Source organism: Mchenga conophoros, linkage group LG8 (assembly GCF_057382185.1).
Source record: "Mchenga conophoros isolate Kocher_MC1m ecotype Shallow Benthic linkage group LG8, M_conophoros_male_GT1.1, whole genome shotgun sequence".
In the NCBI taxonomy this organism is placed as follows: domain Eukaryota; kingdom Metazoa; phylum Chordata; class Actinopteri; order Cichliformes; family Cichlidae; genus Mchenga; species Mchenga conophoros.
In genome coordinates, this window is record NC_140533.1 from 22278387 (window position 1) to 22295085 (window position 16699).

The 16699-nt window shown below is 45.1% G+C and overlaps 1 protein-coding gene across 1 annotated transcript; it reads right to left on the reverse strand.

Annotated features, from left to right (window-relative positions):
• Nucleotides 1-2377: 2377 nt before the first annotated feature.
• polr3e (polymerase (RNA) III (DNA directed) polypeptide E) lies at nt 2378-16539 on the reverse strand. The gene is made up of 21 exons (XM_085285003.1): nt 16380-16539; nt 15530-15634; nt 12386-12436; nt 12150-12227; nt 11790-11905; nt 11630-11712; nt 11337-11444; nt 10716-10765; nt 10285-10404; nt 10080-10165; nt 9873-9917; nt 9687-9778; nt 9365-9485; nt 9154-9235; nt 9011-9070; nt 8530-8687; nt 8372-8433; nt 7818-8278; nt 4940-5017; nt 3779-3901; nt 2378-3699 (listed from the first exon to the last, which is right to left on the reverse strand). The coding sequence occupies exons 2-21, from the start codon at nt 15566-15568 to the stop codon at nt 3643-3645; spliced, it is 2070 nt and encodes a 689-aa protein (XP_085141129.1). The 5' UTR covers nt 15569-15634; nt 16380-16539; the 3' UTR covers nt 2378-3642.
• Between the last annotated feature and the right edge of the window lie 160 nt (nt 16540-16699).

Genomic DNA, 16699 nt, shown 5'->3' on the forward strand with positions numbered 1-16699 from the left:
CAAGCTGTATGCCAAGAGTGAACGAGACATCGATTCACTGATCCACACTACCAGGCTATACAGCAATGACATTGGAATGTCGTTCGGACTGGAGAAGTGTAGTCGGATGGTAACAAAGAGAGGGAAGGTAGTCAGAACTGAGGGGATTGAACTACCAGAAGGCAACATTGCAGACATAGAGGACAGTTACAAGTACCTGGGGATCCCGCAGGCAAATGGGAACCATGAAGAGGCCGCTAGAAAGGCTGCAACCACCAAGTACCTGCAGAGGGTCAGGCAAGTCCTGAGGAGTCAGCTGAATGGTAAGAACAAGATCCGGGCCATCAACACATACGCCCTGCCCGTGATCAGGTACCCTGCTGGGGTAATAAGCTGGCCAAAGGAGGAGATAGAAGCCACTGACATAAAGACAAGAAAGCTCCTGACCATGCATGGAGGGTTTCACCCCAAGTCCAGCACCCTGAGGCTGTACGCTAAGCGGAAGGAAGGGGGCCGGGGACTGGTGAGTGTCAGCACCACAGTCCAGGATGAGACAAGGAACATCCAAGAATACATTGGGAAGATGGCCCCAACTGACCGAGTGCTCAGTGAATACCTCAGGCAGCAGAAACCCAAGAAAGAGGAGGGAGACGAGGAACCATCATGGAAGGACAGGCCCCTGCACGGTATGTACCACCGGCAGATAGAGGAGGTGGCTGATATCCAGAAATCCTACCAGTGGCTGGACAAAGCTGGACTGAAAGACAGCACAGAGGCACTAATCATGGCAGCACAAGAACAAGCTCTGAGTACAAGATCCATAGAGGCTGGGGTCTATCACACCAGGCAAGACCCCAGGTGCAGGCTGTGTAAAGATGCCCCAGAGACAATCCAGCACATAACAGCAGGGTGCAAGATGCTAGCAGGCAAGGCATACATGGAACGCCATAACCAAGTGGCCGGCATAGTGTACAGGAACATTTGTGCCGAGTATAACCTAGAAGTCCCGAGGTCAAAATGGGAGATGCCCCCAAGGGTGGTGGAGAATGACCGAGCTAAGATCCTGTGGGACTTCCAGATACAGACGGACAAAATGGTGGTGGCTAACCAACCGGACATAGTGGTGGTAGACAAACAGAAGAAGACGGCCGTAGTGATCGATGTAGCGGTTCCGAATGACAGCAATATCAGGAAGAAGGAACACGAGAAGCTGGAGAAATACCAAGGGCTCAGAGAAGAGCTCGAGAGGATGTGGAGGGTGAAGGTAACGGTGGTCCCCGTGGTAATCGGAGCACTAGGTGCGGTGACTCCCAAGCTAGGCGAGTGGCTCCAGCAGATCCCAGGAAAAACATCGGAGATCTCTGTCCAGAAGAGCGCAGTCCTGGGAACAGCTAAGATACTGCGCAGGACCCTCAAGCTCCCAGGTCTCTGGTAGAGGACCCGAGCTTGAAGGATAAACCGCCCGCAGGGGCGTGCTGGGTGTTTATACACACTGTGTGTCTATCTTTAATGTGTGCCTGCTTCCAGTGTTCACAACTCCTCAGTAAGTAAGTCAGCAAGTATTGGCTGTCCTAAAAGTTGCTACAACTCGCTAAATTACGTCATCGCCTCATTGGCACAATTGCTCATGCTAATGTCATTGGAACCTACCTACGGTGTAGGAGACAAAAATAACATCGTGGAAGGGACAGAAAGTGAGTGAAAAAACATCCCATTTCCAATTTATTTACAGCTACAAATTACATTTCTTTTACCAATTATTGGCTTTTTTTAATGTCACAATCCCAACCCTACTCCTTTATCTGGGCTTGGACCGGCAAAGGTGACCCGAAATAGGAACTCTGGTGGAGTTACTTTGTGTGTGTGTGTTTATAAGTAGTAGTTGTGATCCACAAAACAACATAGCAGTAAAAGAAGAACTGACTGCGTTACAGTCAGTGCGGGAGCAGCGGCTTCGCTCATGCGCGATTCATTTGCAGTTTGGACGCATAGGTGAAGATCATTCCCAAGAGCCCTTTCAACGTGGGCGTGGCACCCACACTGGACCTCAGCAAGGTCAAAGTGACAGGTGTGGGAGACAGTATGTACCTCAGTGATTGTTTTTGGAAACTATAAAAAACACTATTTTATTATCCTGCTGGTCATAATAAAGAAAAAAAACATGAGCTTCTGCATATTTTGGAAGAGTTTTGAGGGATAGTAAATGGAGCTAGAAATGACCAAAAACTGCCTCCTTTAAAGACTTACTGTTGTAAAAAAGAAAAAGAAAAAATCAAATGCTCTTTGGATTTTCACGACACTGCACCAGGAGTGATTTGGTACCTAGAAGAAATCCATATACAGCAATGCCTGTTCCACATTTCACAAAAAACTACAGCAATAATGACAAAAGGCATCAAACATTTAAAGTGTTTATTGAGCAAAATAACAAACCAATAAAAAAAATATTACTTGGAATATTTGATGATGGAGGAAATCAGATTTGGCCTGAATTTCAGCTCATATGTCCACAAATGCAATGTGTTGGAAATCAAAGCGTTACCTCATATGAAGGGTTGGAGTTTGTCCTGAATGCCTTGTGAGGCAGAGGCACTTTAGATGGAGGCTCAAGATAGCAGCACGTGGCGATAACATGGGCGTATCAGCCGCATCGCCACTTAGGAAGGTCCAGTGTTTGTGTGCTGGACTGGTGTTTGCACAGAGACAGATCTACATTTTATTCCAAATCACATCTTTATTGGTTCTCATCAAGAAATCGGTCACTCAAAGTTCCTCTCAAAGAAAGGAAAATCTGAAACTCTACATTCAGCCAACAAAAACCTCGACATTCATTAAAAAGTTTAGAAATCAGTACTTGTGACTGAATAACAGAAATGTAGGAAACCATATTTGAAGAAGCCGCTTTCAGGTCCACGATTGCCAAAGTCATCAGAGATTTCAGTTCATTAATACTTTAGCTTGGTTTGTTTTTTTTCTTACAGTATTCAGCCATATTTTATCTAAGCATTGAACCCTTTAAACCCACCTTCCTCTTTTATGCAATAAATAAAAATATCAAACTCAGCTGATACTCCTTAAAGTCAGATTGGTGAAAGTGTAAAAACTAAGGGAGAATTTTGGTGCCTAAAAGGCCTTAAACAACATTTGCCTTGTTGGTGAAAAAAATAAAGTAAAATGTGTTTTTTCTCCGAGGAAATTTCCAAGGAGGGGTGAAGTGAAAGCACTCTGAGCCACAGCTGCTTTCAATTGTAAACAGCAAACTGATGTGGAAAAGGTTTAGCTAAAGAATAATCAGATTTCAGGTCATAAATGCAATAAAACAAACAAACAAACAAACAAAAAAAAAAAACTACCAATAAACCGCAAATATTCATCTTTCTAGTTCTTCATTTTTTTCCTCCCTCTCAGGCTTTCGAGCTGTCAGAGTACGTGGGGAGCTTCAGTCCTCCCACTGAGTCGGGGCGCTCACACGAAGATCAGAAATGCTTCAGCTGAAATGAGAAAAGCTTCTTGTTCTGAGCACAGCTTTGTCCTCTAGTCGCCCACTCTCAGAGCGGGGCGAGCTGCTGTGATTGGCTCTCATCTTTCCACTGCCCTCCTGCGGGACACCTGAGAGTGGATATGATTGGCTGGGGGTGACTGCATGGGGGGAGGCTCCCGGGGTCAGGACTGTATTGTTCCCTTTAGGTACCACATCCCTGCGTGGCTGCTGCAGCACTCCTGAAAACCAGACAACAGGTTAGATCAGTGGACAACATCTGGTTGAAAGGCAGACGTTGAGACTCAGAACTGGGCTCACATTAAGCAGCCGGTCGATGTCAGCTTTAGACACGTCTCCAAGCTCCTGAGCCAGTCTGGCCTGGATTATGTTCCTCCTGACCCGGTAGTTCTTGGTGAACACATCATAGAGCAGCCGGCGGTGCTGCAGGGAGAACAAAACCACACAGAAGTATGAATTCAACTCTGCAGACTGCAGCTGAAACACCTGAAGTGAGCAGACTACCAACATATAACAAGGTGGTAAATACATCAGAGGGTTGCTTGGGCGCACTGGTGGTATAAAAGACATACAGAGCTTCTGGGTCTTAAGTGTGAAACTGCACAGAAGTGCCTTAAACCTTCATTCCTTCTAATGGGCACTGACTTCCAGTCCTATACAAATTTCAAGGAAAACGCCCCTCTGCCCCATGTAATCATGTTTTTAGTTTAATAGGCTCAGTCACTCATCTGAGGTCATCTTGCATAAAAGAAAAATATGGTTCACTTTGGGAAATTTTGGTCATATTATGTCTCAGAGAGGAGGCTTATCCTTGGGATTAGCTAATCACTTGTGACTGACAAGACATGAGTACGTGAGCCAAGATGGGGATGGCAGAAAATAAACAAGATACGGTGGCCAAAATGCTAAAACTGATCCCCAAAACAGGATTTTACAAACCAATGGGTGACACAGTGGCTTCACCCATCTTTTATGTACAGTTTGTAGTTAAATCTTAATATCACTAAATCAGCACATTAGGAAATATGGATAAATTGCAAGACTGGGTCAGTAGCAGCTTGTTTTTGTAACTCCTGGCAAAAGAAATGCTTTCACATGTAACAACGCATAAAAGCACAACTTGTTTGATGTAATCGGCTAAATTCAGTGGCTTGTTTTATTTCTCCTTGTTTCCAAATGCTGTGCTGAGCTAACTAAGTAGTGGCTATATGATATTTATTGGTCCCTTTTTAATTCTGCACTAGCGTTTTAAATAAATTAGCAATGCCACACACTGATTGACCAAAGCAAGTCTATGTCAGAAATCGAAGAAAACACTTCACAGAACTGCATCTTACTTTAGTGTTGCAGTCAGACGCAATCGTGGCCCACACTGAAACATCACTGATTCATTAAAAAATAATAATAATAAATTATTTTTTTAAATTCTTGTGAAGTTCAGCGATTGCTGTGAGTGTTTACCTTGTCGAAGTCCTCTCCGGTCTCCCACAAGCCAAACACCTTTTGTTCATCTGGGGCTGCTTTGGTCTGAGCAGGAAACTGAAGTTAGAGGGAAACAGAAATGTTAGGCAGGAGGATTTGATCCTTAAACCTGCTCTTAGCTCAACTGCCTGCTCAGACGGAGTCTTCTGAGATTATCTGGACTGTGTGGAGTGCTACACTCTGTAGCTGAAAAATGAAACAACAGTTCCTCTAATGATCACCTGAGTCTGGCTTCACAAACTAGCAAAACACAAATACAGAAGCTTCAAAGTGCAAACTGCAGAGACCAGCGGGTGGCTGTGTCCATCTGTGTGTACAGTCTATGTTTCAGCCATGATCTGAGTATCATGTTATGAAACAGTGTTGTTTTTCCTCATCATTTTGGTTTGAACTTTGAAAATTCTCACATCACTCTTTGACATATTTAAACAAACTAATTTGAATATGATGAATATGTAGCCAAAGGGGCAACACTTCCTGGTTTCTTTGCAGAGTACTAACGAATCATGTTGGATCAGGCTTTGGTTGTATGCAAGTGAGCACTTTGTGTGGAGGGCAAAGGAAGAGCTGCAATTGCCAAATAGCATCATAAAAACATCTGCTACTAACTGCTCTAACTACTCTTTGTTTCTTATTCTTATCTGCATTTTTAAAGAAACAAAGTCTTGGCCCAGATTACTCAAAACTACTCTTGCTGCTCATAAACCCCTGAAAATGTTGTCATCACCCTCAGAGTCTAAGTCTAGATTCTCTGTGGGTCAACAATAGGTGAGACGAGATGAGTTCAACTGTAGCTAGACACTGGTTTACAGATTGTTGCAGCTTTAAACAAAGTCTCTAGTTAATAGCCAAATGTCCCATTAAAAACCATTTTAGCAGCATGGTTCAGTCACATGTTGTTTGCTGAGTTTATATAAACTTCTCTCTGCGGTGCTGATGTTCCTCACAGATTGATCATATGCTGAAAGACTAAATTCAGTGGTCGGGCTCAAGTCAGGCCCGAGGCCCTTTACAGCATGTTCTCCTACTCGCTCGCTCCGCTGTCCTGTCTCCTCTTCACTGCACTAACTACTAAAGACCCAAACACCTAAAAATAATAATAAAGAAAAAAACCTCTTTATAGTAGCTCAAAAACAAAAATGAGGGAGGCGCCATCTAGTGGCACTATTCTGCAATTGCACTTTGCAAGAAAACTGCCTCTCTTATACACTCAACAAAAATATAAACGCAACACCTTTGTTACTGCTCCCATTCCCCATGGGATGGACGTAGAGACCTAAAATTCATTCCAGATACACAATATAACCATCCCTCCCAAACAGTGGTCACAAATCAGTCCAAATGTGTGGTAGTGGGCACATCTGCTATATTGAGATAATCCATCCCACCTCACAGGTGTGCCACATCAGGATGCTGATCTGACATCATGAGTAGTGCACAGGTGTACCTCAGACTGCCCACAACAAAAGGCCACCCTGGAATGTGCAGTTTTTTGCGCTATTGGGGGTCTGGGGACCCAGAACCGGTCAGTATCTGGTGTGACCACCATTTGCCTCATGCAGTGCAACACATCGTCGCATGGAGTCTATCAGATTGTCAATTGTGGCCTGTGGAATGTTGGTCCACTCCACTTCAATGGCTGTGCGAGGTTGTTGGATATTCGTGGGAACTGGTACACGCTGTCGTATACGCCGGTCAAGCACATCCCGAACATGCTCAATGGGTGACATGTCCGGTGAGTATGCTGGCCATGCAAGAACTGGGACATTCTCAGCTGCCATCTGCCCTGAACAATGTGAACCATGATTCATCCGTGAAGCGCACACCTCTCCAACGTGCCAGACGCCATCGAATGTGAGCATTTGCCCACACAAGTCTGTTACGGCGACGAGCTGGAGTCAGGTCAAGACCCCGATGAGGACGACGGGCATGCAGTTGAGCATCCCTGAGACGGTTTCTGACAGTTTGTGCAGAAATTGTTTGGTTGTGCAAACCAATTGTTCCAGCAGCTGTCTGGGTGGCTGGTCTCAGACGATCTTGGAGGTGAACCTGCTGGATGTGGAGGTCCTGGGCTGGTGTGGTTACACGAGGTCTGCGGTTGTGAGGCCGGTTGGATGTGCTGCCATATTCTCTGAAACGCCTGTGGAGACGGCTTATGGTTGAGAAATGAACATTCAATGCACGGGCGACAGATCTGGTTGACATTCCTGCTGTCAGCATGCCAATTGCACGCTCCCTCATTGCTTGTGGCATCTGTGGCATTTTGCTGTGAGACAAAACTGCACATTCCAGGGTGGCCTTTTGTTGTGGGCAGTCTGAGGTACACCTGTGCACTACTCATGATGTCAGATCAGCATCCTGATGTGGCACACCTGTGAGGTGGGATGGATTATCTCAATATAGCAGATGTGCCCACTACCACACATTTGGACTGATTTGTGACCACTGTTTGGGAGGGATGGTTATATTGTGTATCTGGAATGAATTTTAGGTCTCTACGTCCATCCAATGGGGAATGGGAGCAGTAACAAAGGTGTTGCGTTTATATTTTTGTTGAGTGTATATCATGTGGCCTGAGAATGCCTCGGGATCCTCTAGGAGGAGCTGCGAAGCACTGATGGGGAGAAGGATGTGTGGGATATCCTGCTTAGTCTGCCTCCAGCACAACCAAACTGTGTTTAAGAGGAAGATGATGGATGGTTAGAAGTTATTACGTAGATGTTTAGATAAAAGTCCACTAAACCAGACTCCAGATGTTCGGATTAGCCATTTCTACTCTTGCACAGCAACAGCCAAAACATTTCTGTGATAATTTTGTGCATTTCATTCCAATAAACGACATACAAAAAAGACTCACAGGCACCATTATCTGTTTGCACTGTTGGCTGAGCAGTATGGCGTCCTGTAGCATGTGATCTGAGATGGAGTGGAAGACGCTCCGGCCGACCGGTATGGACGCCACGTGGAGGTTAAACAGCCTCTTCAGCTCATTCAACGTGATCACAAAATGCTTCCGGAAAGTCTTTATCACAAAGTCCTGCAGCTCCGGGGACGCCGTGTTGGCGGGACTCCCTCCGTTGGTGTGATCAAAGTCGGGGGAGGTGGCACTGGGGTAACCATTGAGAGAACCGTTGGGGATTGAGGAGGAGCAGGATGTGTCCATTGGCTCGTCTTCACTGTTGCTGACGGGCTCCTGTTTGATGTGGATGCTGCTTCCTGCGCGTCTGTCCTCCAGGTCCTTCTGCAGAGTCGACTGGTTTTCTTGCACTCGCTCCTGAGCCATCTTCAGACGCTGTTGCCCGCTGATGTGGACAGGATCTAGAAAACACCGCATAGATCACTTGAATAAGCTCCGCAGAGTATACCGATATCATTTCAGGGGTGTTTGACAAAATGTAACTCAGTACAAACCAGGCTGAGCGGACTTCTTTGGCACAAAGTCTTCTTTAGAGAAATTAAACACCTTTTCCAGCCTTCGGGAAAATAAACAAGCCAGATTATTCCACTGCAGCAAAAACATTTAATAGTGCTAAACTACTGATGTGCTGCCCTTTCAACGTGTCGCTTACTTGCTCTGGATGCCAAGCCACAACATGTTCTGCCTGTGGGCAACATCTGGGTGTTTCTTAATAAAGTCTACATCAGTAGGCAACAGGAACTCCCAGCCCCGGTTTGCCCGAGGAGCTGCCACATGTTCCAGGAACTCTTTCACGTCTTCTGGGGGAAGCTGAAGGAAGAAGGAGGAAGGTGTTAGCTCTCTTTACCTGAATGTACCGAACAACTTCAGCTTCCAGGTCACAAATGCAAAAGAAAGCAATACACTGAGGGACATTAAAGACCCAACAACAGCATCCTTCCACATCCTGATTGTCGAGGATGCAACACAACTTAAAGGACTAATTCAAAGTGCAATGAACCTCTAATTAAAAATAAATAAATAAAAAACGCAGCCTAAGCAATTAACTTTGCACAGCTACTTCTCCTGAGCCATTTCGGTTACTAACAAACAGAAACATTGAATCAAGCATCTCATTTTGGTCTCGTCCTTACTTTGATGATTGATGCAATCTCCTTTCTCATCACAGAGCGCTCCAGAGTGAACCTCCACATCTACGAAATGAAAAGATGACTTAAACTGTGCCTGTCAAGCATTATGCTGTTAATTAAAGGAGGAACAACTGAGAGAAGCTCACCACAAAGTCTCTGCCACGACAGAGCACCTCAGCAGGAACACCACTGTGAGCACTGAAGGTGTTTTTGGGATACAGAACATCACTGTGGAGGAAAATTTAAAACCCACATCAGTCATTTCCCACTCAATATAAAAACATGGAATTAGACAAGACCTGCTTGACCTGTGGTTCATTTTAACGTTTCAGTTAGATAAAAGATTCCTGGTCTTACCTCTTGATAACCCAGTTCCCCTGAACCAGCAGCGCCACCTGTTGGATGCAGCGCAGCACTGAGGTCGAGTCTGTGCCAGACGCGAGCAGGCCCATCAAATTAGCAAATGGCATTACCTTCACTGGAGAGGAGAGACAGCGAAATGAATGGTAGGATGATGATGTTGCCGTTTATGCTTTAGTGCCCCCACGTGGTACAAAGAAAAACTGCACAGGAAATGTTGAGTGCCATGGATGTTTGCATGTGTGTTAAAAAATAATAATAACAATACATTGTAAAAAAATTAATTAAAAAAAAGCTGTTCTTTATCATGTTATCCTACCATTCTTCATCAGAGTCTTGACTTGCTCTCCGAGTGGCAGAGTGCGGAGCTGGGCCATAGAGAGCACATTACTGGGACCCACAGGCTTCACCCTGACAGAGAGGAAAGCAAGTTAATGATACGATTCACAGACTGTCACTGAGTTGGCATGCAGATGTACGTGCCAGAAGAGAGGGGCACACTTACACTTTCTCCTCTGCAAGAGGCGGCATCAACATCGCCAGATACTCCCTGAGAAAATGAGAGAGGAGTGAGAGAGGAGAACAGAACAGCAGCAGAACTAAAACTGCATCAACATACAGCTCATCAGTGCCTAAGAAATAAACTACACATCCAATTTAATTCAGATAATAAAAAAGCACAAGTATCAAGAAGTTATTTATTTGTACTCACTTTGGAGTTTTGACCAGTTCAGAGTTCTCCGAGGCATCCACTGACTGACAGAACAGGTACTGCCTTTCATGCTCCGAGCGCCCGCCCTGAATTCGATATTGCAAACACAAACTGCTTTATGATGATGCATAACCAGCACAAATCTCATAACGTCAGCGCTCATGAAAGGAGACAAATTCATCCCAATGGTGAGTACTCCCTCTACCTTGACTCCGTGATAGGTCAGGTGAACCCAGGGCTCCTCCGCCTGCTTCTTCTGAAGGAACTCGTATGACTGGATCCTCCTCTGTCTGGCCTGCTCCGACTCGGGACGAGCAAACCTCACCTGGAGCACGAGCAGGAGAACTTAAATCAGTGTAATTATGATAATGGATTGCATTTTCACTATTCATTCACTCTCACATTCACACACTGGTGGAGGCAAGCTACAGTTGTAGCCAGACTGGACAGACTGACAGAAGCAAGGCTGCCAACACCAGTAGGCGGTAGGGTAAAGTGTCTTTACCCTGGTCTTTACCAAGGACACAACGACCAGGACAGACAGCCCAGTAACCTTCCGGTTACAGATACGCTTCCCAACCCCCTGAGCCACGGTCGCCTGAGCTTGACCGTAAGTGTTTGTGTTTAAGCATTTACCGTAATAGCCTTGGCTTCCTCCTCAGCTTCATCCTGGGAGGAGTCTCCACCTGTACACACAAGACTCTGGTCAAATAACTGTAATCATACCTGCTCCTACCATGATGTTTGAGGAAACATCTAAAAATAAACATATAACATGCTTTAAAGCAGGGATGGGGAATTAATTTCTCCAAGGGGCAAATATTAAAAAACTGGGACTGTTGTGGAGGTCCACACCAATAAACCCTCCACAACAGTCCCAGTTTCTTATAACTGCCACTTGGAAAAATGTAAAGAAGAGCTACAAACTCATTTTATTCATTCTTAACTTCAGTAAGGATGACATTTGGCAGCCTCCCTTGTACCCTAATAGAAAAGTGTAAAACCTCAGTGAAGAGTTTCTGGGGTTTTCCCCAAGGCTGGCTGCACAGGCAGAAACTATCCTCACTAACATCTGATGCACACACACAGTCATTTTGTTCTGTAAGCAGGCATGGAATACGACAAAAATCACTCAGTTCAGGAAAGATCAAGGTTTTCTAGGAGTAAACGATTAAGGTTTTCAAACAAAAGATAAACTGTGTATACTAAATAATCCTTCTCAGAATTTAATCTGGAAAACAAGAAAAGCAGGCACACCTTCATTGGCCGCCTCCCTCTCTCTGGTTTTGTTGTCGGCCTTGTCCAGGTAAGAGAAGCTGGGCCTCATCTGAAGAATTCCAGTCAGAGGTGTGACGTGAAGCTCACCTGTTAACGCCATCAATAAAACAACCAGGTCATAAATCCTACTCTGATTGGAGTGGACTCATCATAATATGTGTGGTTCAACGGCTGATTGTTTTTATCTTTTGGTGCGAGGTCACAAAGCCAAAACACAAACATGGTGCCACAATGTACTATACGGGCTGCTGAACCCGTTAATCAGGTCAGACCTTTGCGAAACACAGCAGCTGCGTATCTGGAGGTGTTGGTGGTGGCCTGGATGGAGGAGAAGGTCTGCTTGTCCATCATTTTACTAGAAAGGGGGAAAAAACTGGTCAGACCAGAAGCAGGACCTGAATCAAAGAAGAATGTATAAATCAAAGAACATACGCAGAGTAGGTGTTGGTTTCGTCATAACCCGTGCCGTCCACATTTAGGGCGATTTGCTCTCCTTTACTGCGACAGTAGTTTGGACTCACTGTGTCCATGGATATTTCCAGCTCCACCTGTATAAGGAGCCGTACATAAATGATAAACAACTACAAACACCCGATTTAATGACTTTCAACATTTCTGAAAACTTGTAATACAAAAAATCTTATCTTATAATTTAACCTGATGTAACCAATTAACTTGAGAAATTGGTGATATCCAATACTTTAATATTTCCTCCTATTCACACATCTCCCCTGAAACAGAAACACATTTTCAACAAAACACAAAATACATCAACATCAAGTTTCTGATTACCTTTTGCTGCTTGGGTTTGATCTTAGCCGCCAAGTGGGTGACATCATCATAGGTCATGGTGGCTGGTCGCACAGGGTACTGCATCAGGGGAAAGCGGTGAACTCAATTAGTGACTCTTTGAACATTAAACATCAATCACACCCCAGACGGTCCAGATAAGTTAGAGAAACTGCTCACATGTGGGCTCGTGAGGTCGTGCTCATCAGTGCACGGGTACTACAAAGGGAAAAGCTCACCTGGAAAAGATACAGCTTATCTGCGAGGCTTTTGGCGAGGTACACGTCGATCTAGAAAAAACACAAACATAGATCAAAGTCAAACAGGCTGACGTCAGGAGCCAACAGCCAAACCAGACTTTCCTCCAAAGTTCCCGAACTCAGGGTCATAGCAGGGTGAGAGGTTGGGTACACCCTGGACAGGTCGCCAGTCTGTCGCAGGGCTAACACAGAGAGACAGACAAGTAGGGCTGCAGCATTTGAATATTTAAGTAATTCAGTTTGCCTGTCGACTCAGAAATCGAATGAAACTCACAACACACCTGGCAGAACATCATGTTATTTAGCTCGTCATATTCCAGCCACAGAAATTCTTTTGTCCATGAAACCAAAAAAGCTGCGCTTTCTTTTTGCCTCATAGTCTGATTTGTCATAACTGTTCCGTTTTGTGGTCGGCATTTCTTTGACTGCCCCTTCTTCACCCTGACCTCTCTTATTTGGCTGAGCAGAACTAAAATACCGGCGTAAATCCTGCTGCTTTTACACACGCACTCACATAACGCTCAGCGATTCTCTGCGCGATCAACCTCTCACATGTTTAAGCATGCTGCGGGAGATTTCACTTGTCACGTTTGAATAGTAAGCTAATGAGTGATAAGACGATGTCAGAGGAATTGGTGCGCAAATTATCGTTACTCACCAATCAGTGCTGTCGCTCTCTACACACCGTTCACGCGATCGCAAAGTAAAGTGAAAGCATAAAACAAGCGCAAATTCAAACGTGATTTCAATGTCACATATTGACAGTGGCTCATCGATGTCAATGACAGAATTACTCAGCTACATTTTCGAAAGAATGCAAAAGCATTGACATATATTTTTCCTTCCTATGATAGCCCGACGGGCAGGGCTGAGATAGATTTTGGTAGCCCGACTGGAAAAAATCGCTAGCACTGGGACGTCGAGCTAGCAATTTTGCGAGCCCTGTTTTTTTCTTTGATTCTAAACATTTTGTTAGGAGAGCCTTTAAATAAATATGGCTTAGTACACCCCATGCCCTCTTTAGATTCACCTCTGTGTGCTGCAGGTATCACTGCAATACAAAGTATTAAAGTTGTCTTCAGACTTCGTTAGCAGTTAAGCCGCATAATTTAATGTAACGCCTGTAGCCTCTTTGTGGTGCGTTTATGTAGACAGAGACAGCGTGTCTTTGGGCTGTGGGTCGAGCACTCTGAGAGAACATGCAAAACCCACAGAAAGATACTAAATTCGAACTCATGACCTTCTTGCTGAGAGGCAGGAGTGCCTCACAACTAACCACCGTGCCACCAAGTAAATAATAGATTATTAAAATCAGCCGTGTCTCCACTTAGTTCAAACAAATCTTTTTCCTGCTGAAAAATCAGCTGCCAGAAGTAGTCAAGCCATGATCACTAAGCAGTTAATGAACTGTGTCCCTGTCAAGTTGAAAGGCACTGTAGAACCTTCAGCACCAATTACTAAAGTACATATTTAAAGTCATTAAATATGTATGCTGTACAATCATTCCACCCTGGAAAATGATCACTTCAAAGAAATAATTAAAAGCCAAAAATTGCCAATGACGACTATATGTAAAATTCACACTACAACTATGAGTATAAACGCTGATATTTGCTGCCAGGTGATTTCATTACCTATGCAGTTTGCATACAGAGCCAACAGGTCTGTAGACGACGCCATCAACATGGCCCTACACTTCATCCTGCAGCATCTGGACTCCCCAGGAACCTACGCCAGGATCCTGTTTGTGGACTTCAGCTCTGCCTTCAACACCATCCTTCCAGACCATCTCCGAGACAAGCTTTCCCAGATGAATGTGCCTGATCCCATCTGCCGGTGGATCACTGACTTCCTGACGGACAGGAAGCAGCACGTGAGGCTGGGAAAGAATGTCTCGGACTCCCGGACCATCAGCACCGGCTCCCCTCAGGGCTGTGTTCTTTCTCCTCTGCTCTTCTCCCTGTACACCAACTGCTGCACCTCCACCCACCAGTCTGTCAAGCTAATCAAGTTTGCAGATGACACCACCGTTATCGGACTCATCTCGGACGGGGATGAGTCTGCCTACAGGAGGGAGGTTGAACGTCTGGTGTCTTGGTGCAGCCACAACAACCTGGTGCTGAATGCCCAGAAGACAGTGGAGATTATTGTGGACTTCAGGAAGCACACAGCTCCACTCCCCCCCATCATCCTGACTCTGTGGACCTCTGTGGACTTGTTCCGCTTCCTGGGTACCACCATCACCCAGGACCTGAAGTGGGAGCCCACCATCACTTCCGTCATTAAGAAAGCCCAGCAGAGGATGTACTTCATGAGGCAGCTGAAGAAATTCAACCTGCCAACACGGACGATGATGCAATTCTACACTGCAATCATCGAGTCCATCCTCACCTCCTCCATCACCGTGTGGTACGCTGGAGCCACTATCAGGGACAAACAGAGACTGCAGCGTGTTGTGCGCTCTGCTGAGAAGGTGATTGGCTGCAGACTCCCATCTCTGCAGGACCTGTACACCTCCAGGACACTGCGGCGTGCAGCTCGGATCTCAGCTGACCCTTCTCACCCTGGACACAGTCTGTTTGACCTGCTCCCCTCAGGCAGGAGGCTCCGGTCCATTCGCACCAGAACCTCTCGCCATAAGAACAGTTTCTTCCCCTCTGCTGTCGGACACATGAACAATAACCGTATGACTGTTCCCACCACTAACACATGACCCTACGCTGTATTCACTGCATCATTCCATGTTTGGCACTGATCACCACCTGCACTCATGTATATATCATGTATATATCTATCCACTTAGCACTTTTAATTCTTATTCTTATTTTTATATTTTTATGACAGTATGTTTGCACTGAAGCACCGCAGCAATTTCCTAATGTTGTAAACCTGCTCAACATTTGGCAATAAAACCCTTTCTGATTCTGATTCTGATTCTGTTAATACACCTAACAGAGACTATGCATGGAAAACACCTGGGAACTGTTTACTTCCCGTGAGGCTGTTCACACTGATAAACGCAGAACAGCAATAAAAGGTGCACAGGGCAGAAAAAATGCTGTATCATACTTTATTAGGTCAGTGAGACGTGTAATATCCTTTCACTTAAGGCTGTAAACATACCTCCTCTATAATGGGGTCGTCATCATCACCGCTGGCCATGTTGATGTGATCAGAGCAAGAAGGTGAGATGGGCAAATCTTGGGGGAGAGGGGAAGGGGGTGCAACCTGGAAAAATAAAAAACAAACTGGGTCACAGGAGCTAAATGTCCGGCTGCACACTCCTGTTACTGTTATGGAGTGGCTACACCCAGGCAGGCAACAAAGGCACCAGATGACAGGAACTTAGTGATCCTGCACATCACAGTTACATCACAGTTCAATCAGGAGGTGTCAGTATTGGTAATAGCCGATACTCTTCAATTAACTCAACAAGTAAACCATAAGATGCTAAAGTAGTCAACTTCCTATGGTGATTGTGCCGCCTGTCATGTGATGCTTTCACGGACACACGTAAAATCCACATGATGCAACACAGCAGTAAAAGACTCCTCCTCGTGGAAACATAACCCTATCAAACACTGTGTCAAGCTAATAAAAAAAAAAAAGTATGACGCCAATTTACTGGCTGCCTATATAGAGTGTTTATGGTTAAGTTAGCTCCATTAGCAGCAAACCCTGCGAGCATTTATCACAGGGCCTACACAACACAGCGGGTGCTTTTTTTTTTTTTATTCCTATGTAAAAACAACACCAATATAAAGAAGATAGACATCTTCAGCTTAGTGCTGTGTATCCTGTTTCCTGTAAACAAACGTACAAGCAACAATATTAGCTACCAAGGCGGTAGCTAGCAAATGTAGCCTAGCGTGAGCTAGCTTAGCATGGCGTGCTTAGTTAAAATAACACAGATTCAATCAGCGGGCCTGATTTTAACTCTTCTTTATGTAAGAATAGCAGATTCCTCCCTCACCTGCACACTTCACCGTTCAGCTTTAGCTATCTCATCCGGGTGTAGCTAGCCCAGGAACGTGGTGCGGAGAGCTGCTGCTGAAGTGGAGTTTAACTCAAGACAGCTGTAGTCTACTGCTGCTGTGATACCATGTTGACTCTGCTCCACACAGACACGTGGGGAGGAGCCCGCGCCCATAATGCACAGCGAGTCCGCTTGTGTCATTATTTTAGTACGCTGTTCATTCATAACCAACTACCCCTAGGTATTACCTAGGTATTACTTGTGGACAATTTAAGTTTTCAGATAAAATTGTTTCGCGAATAGAACGGGAAAAACAT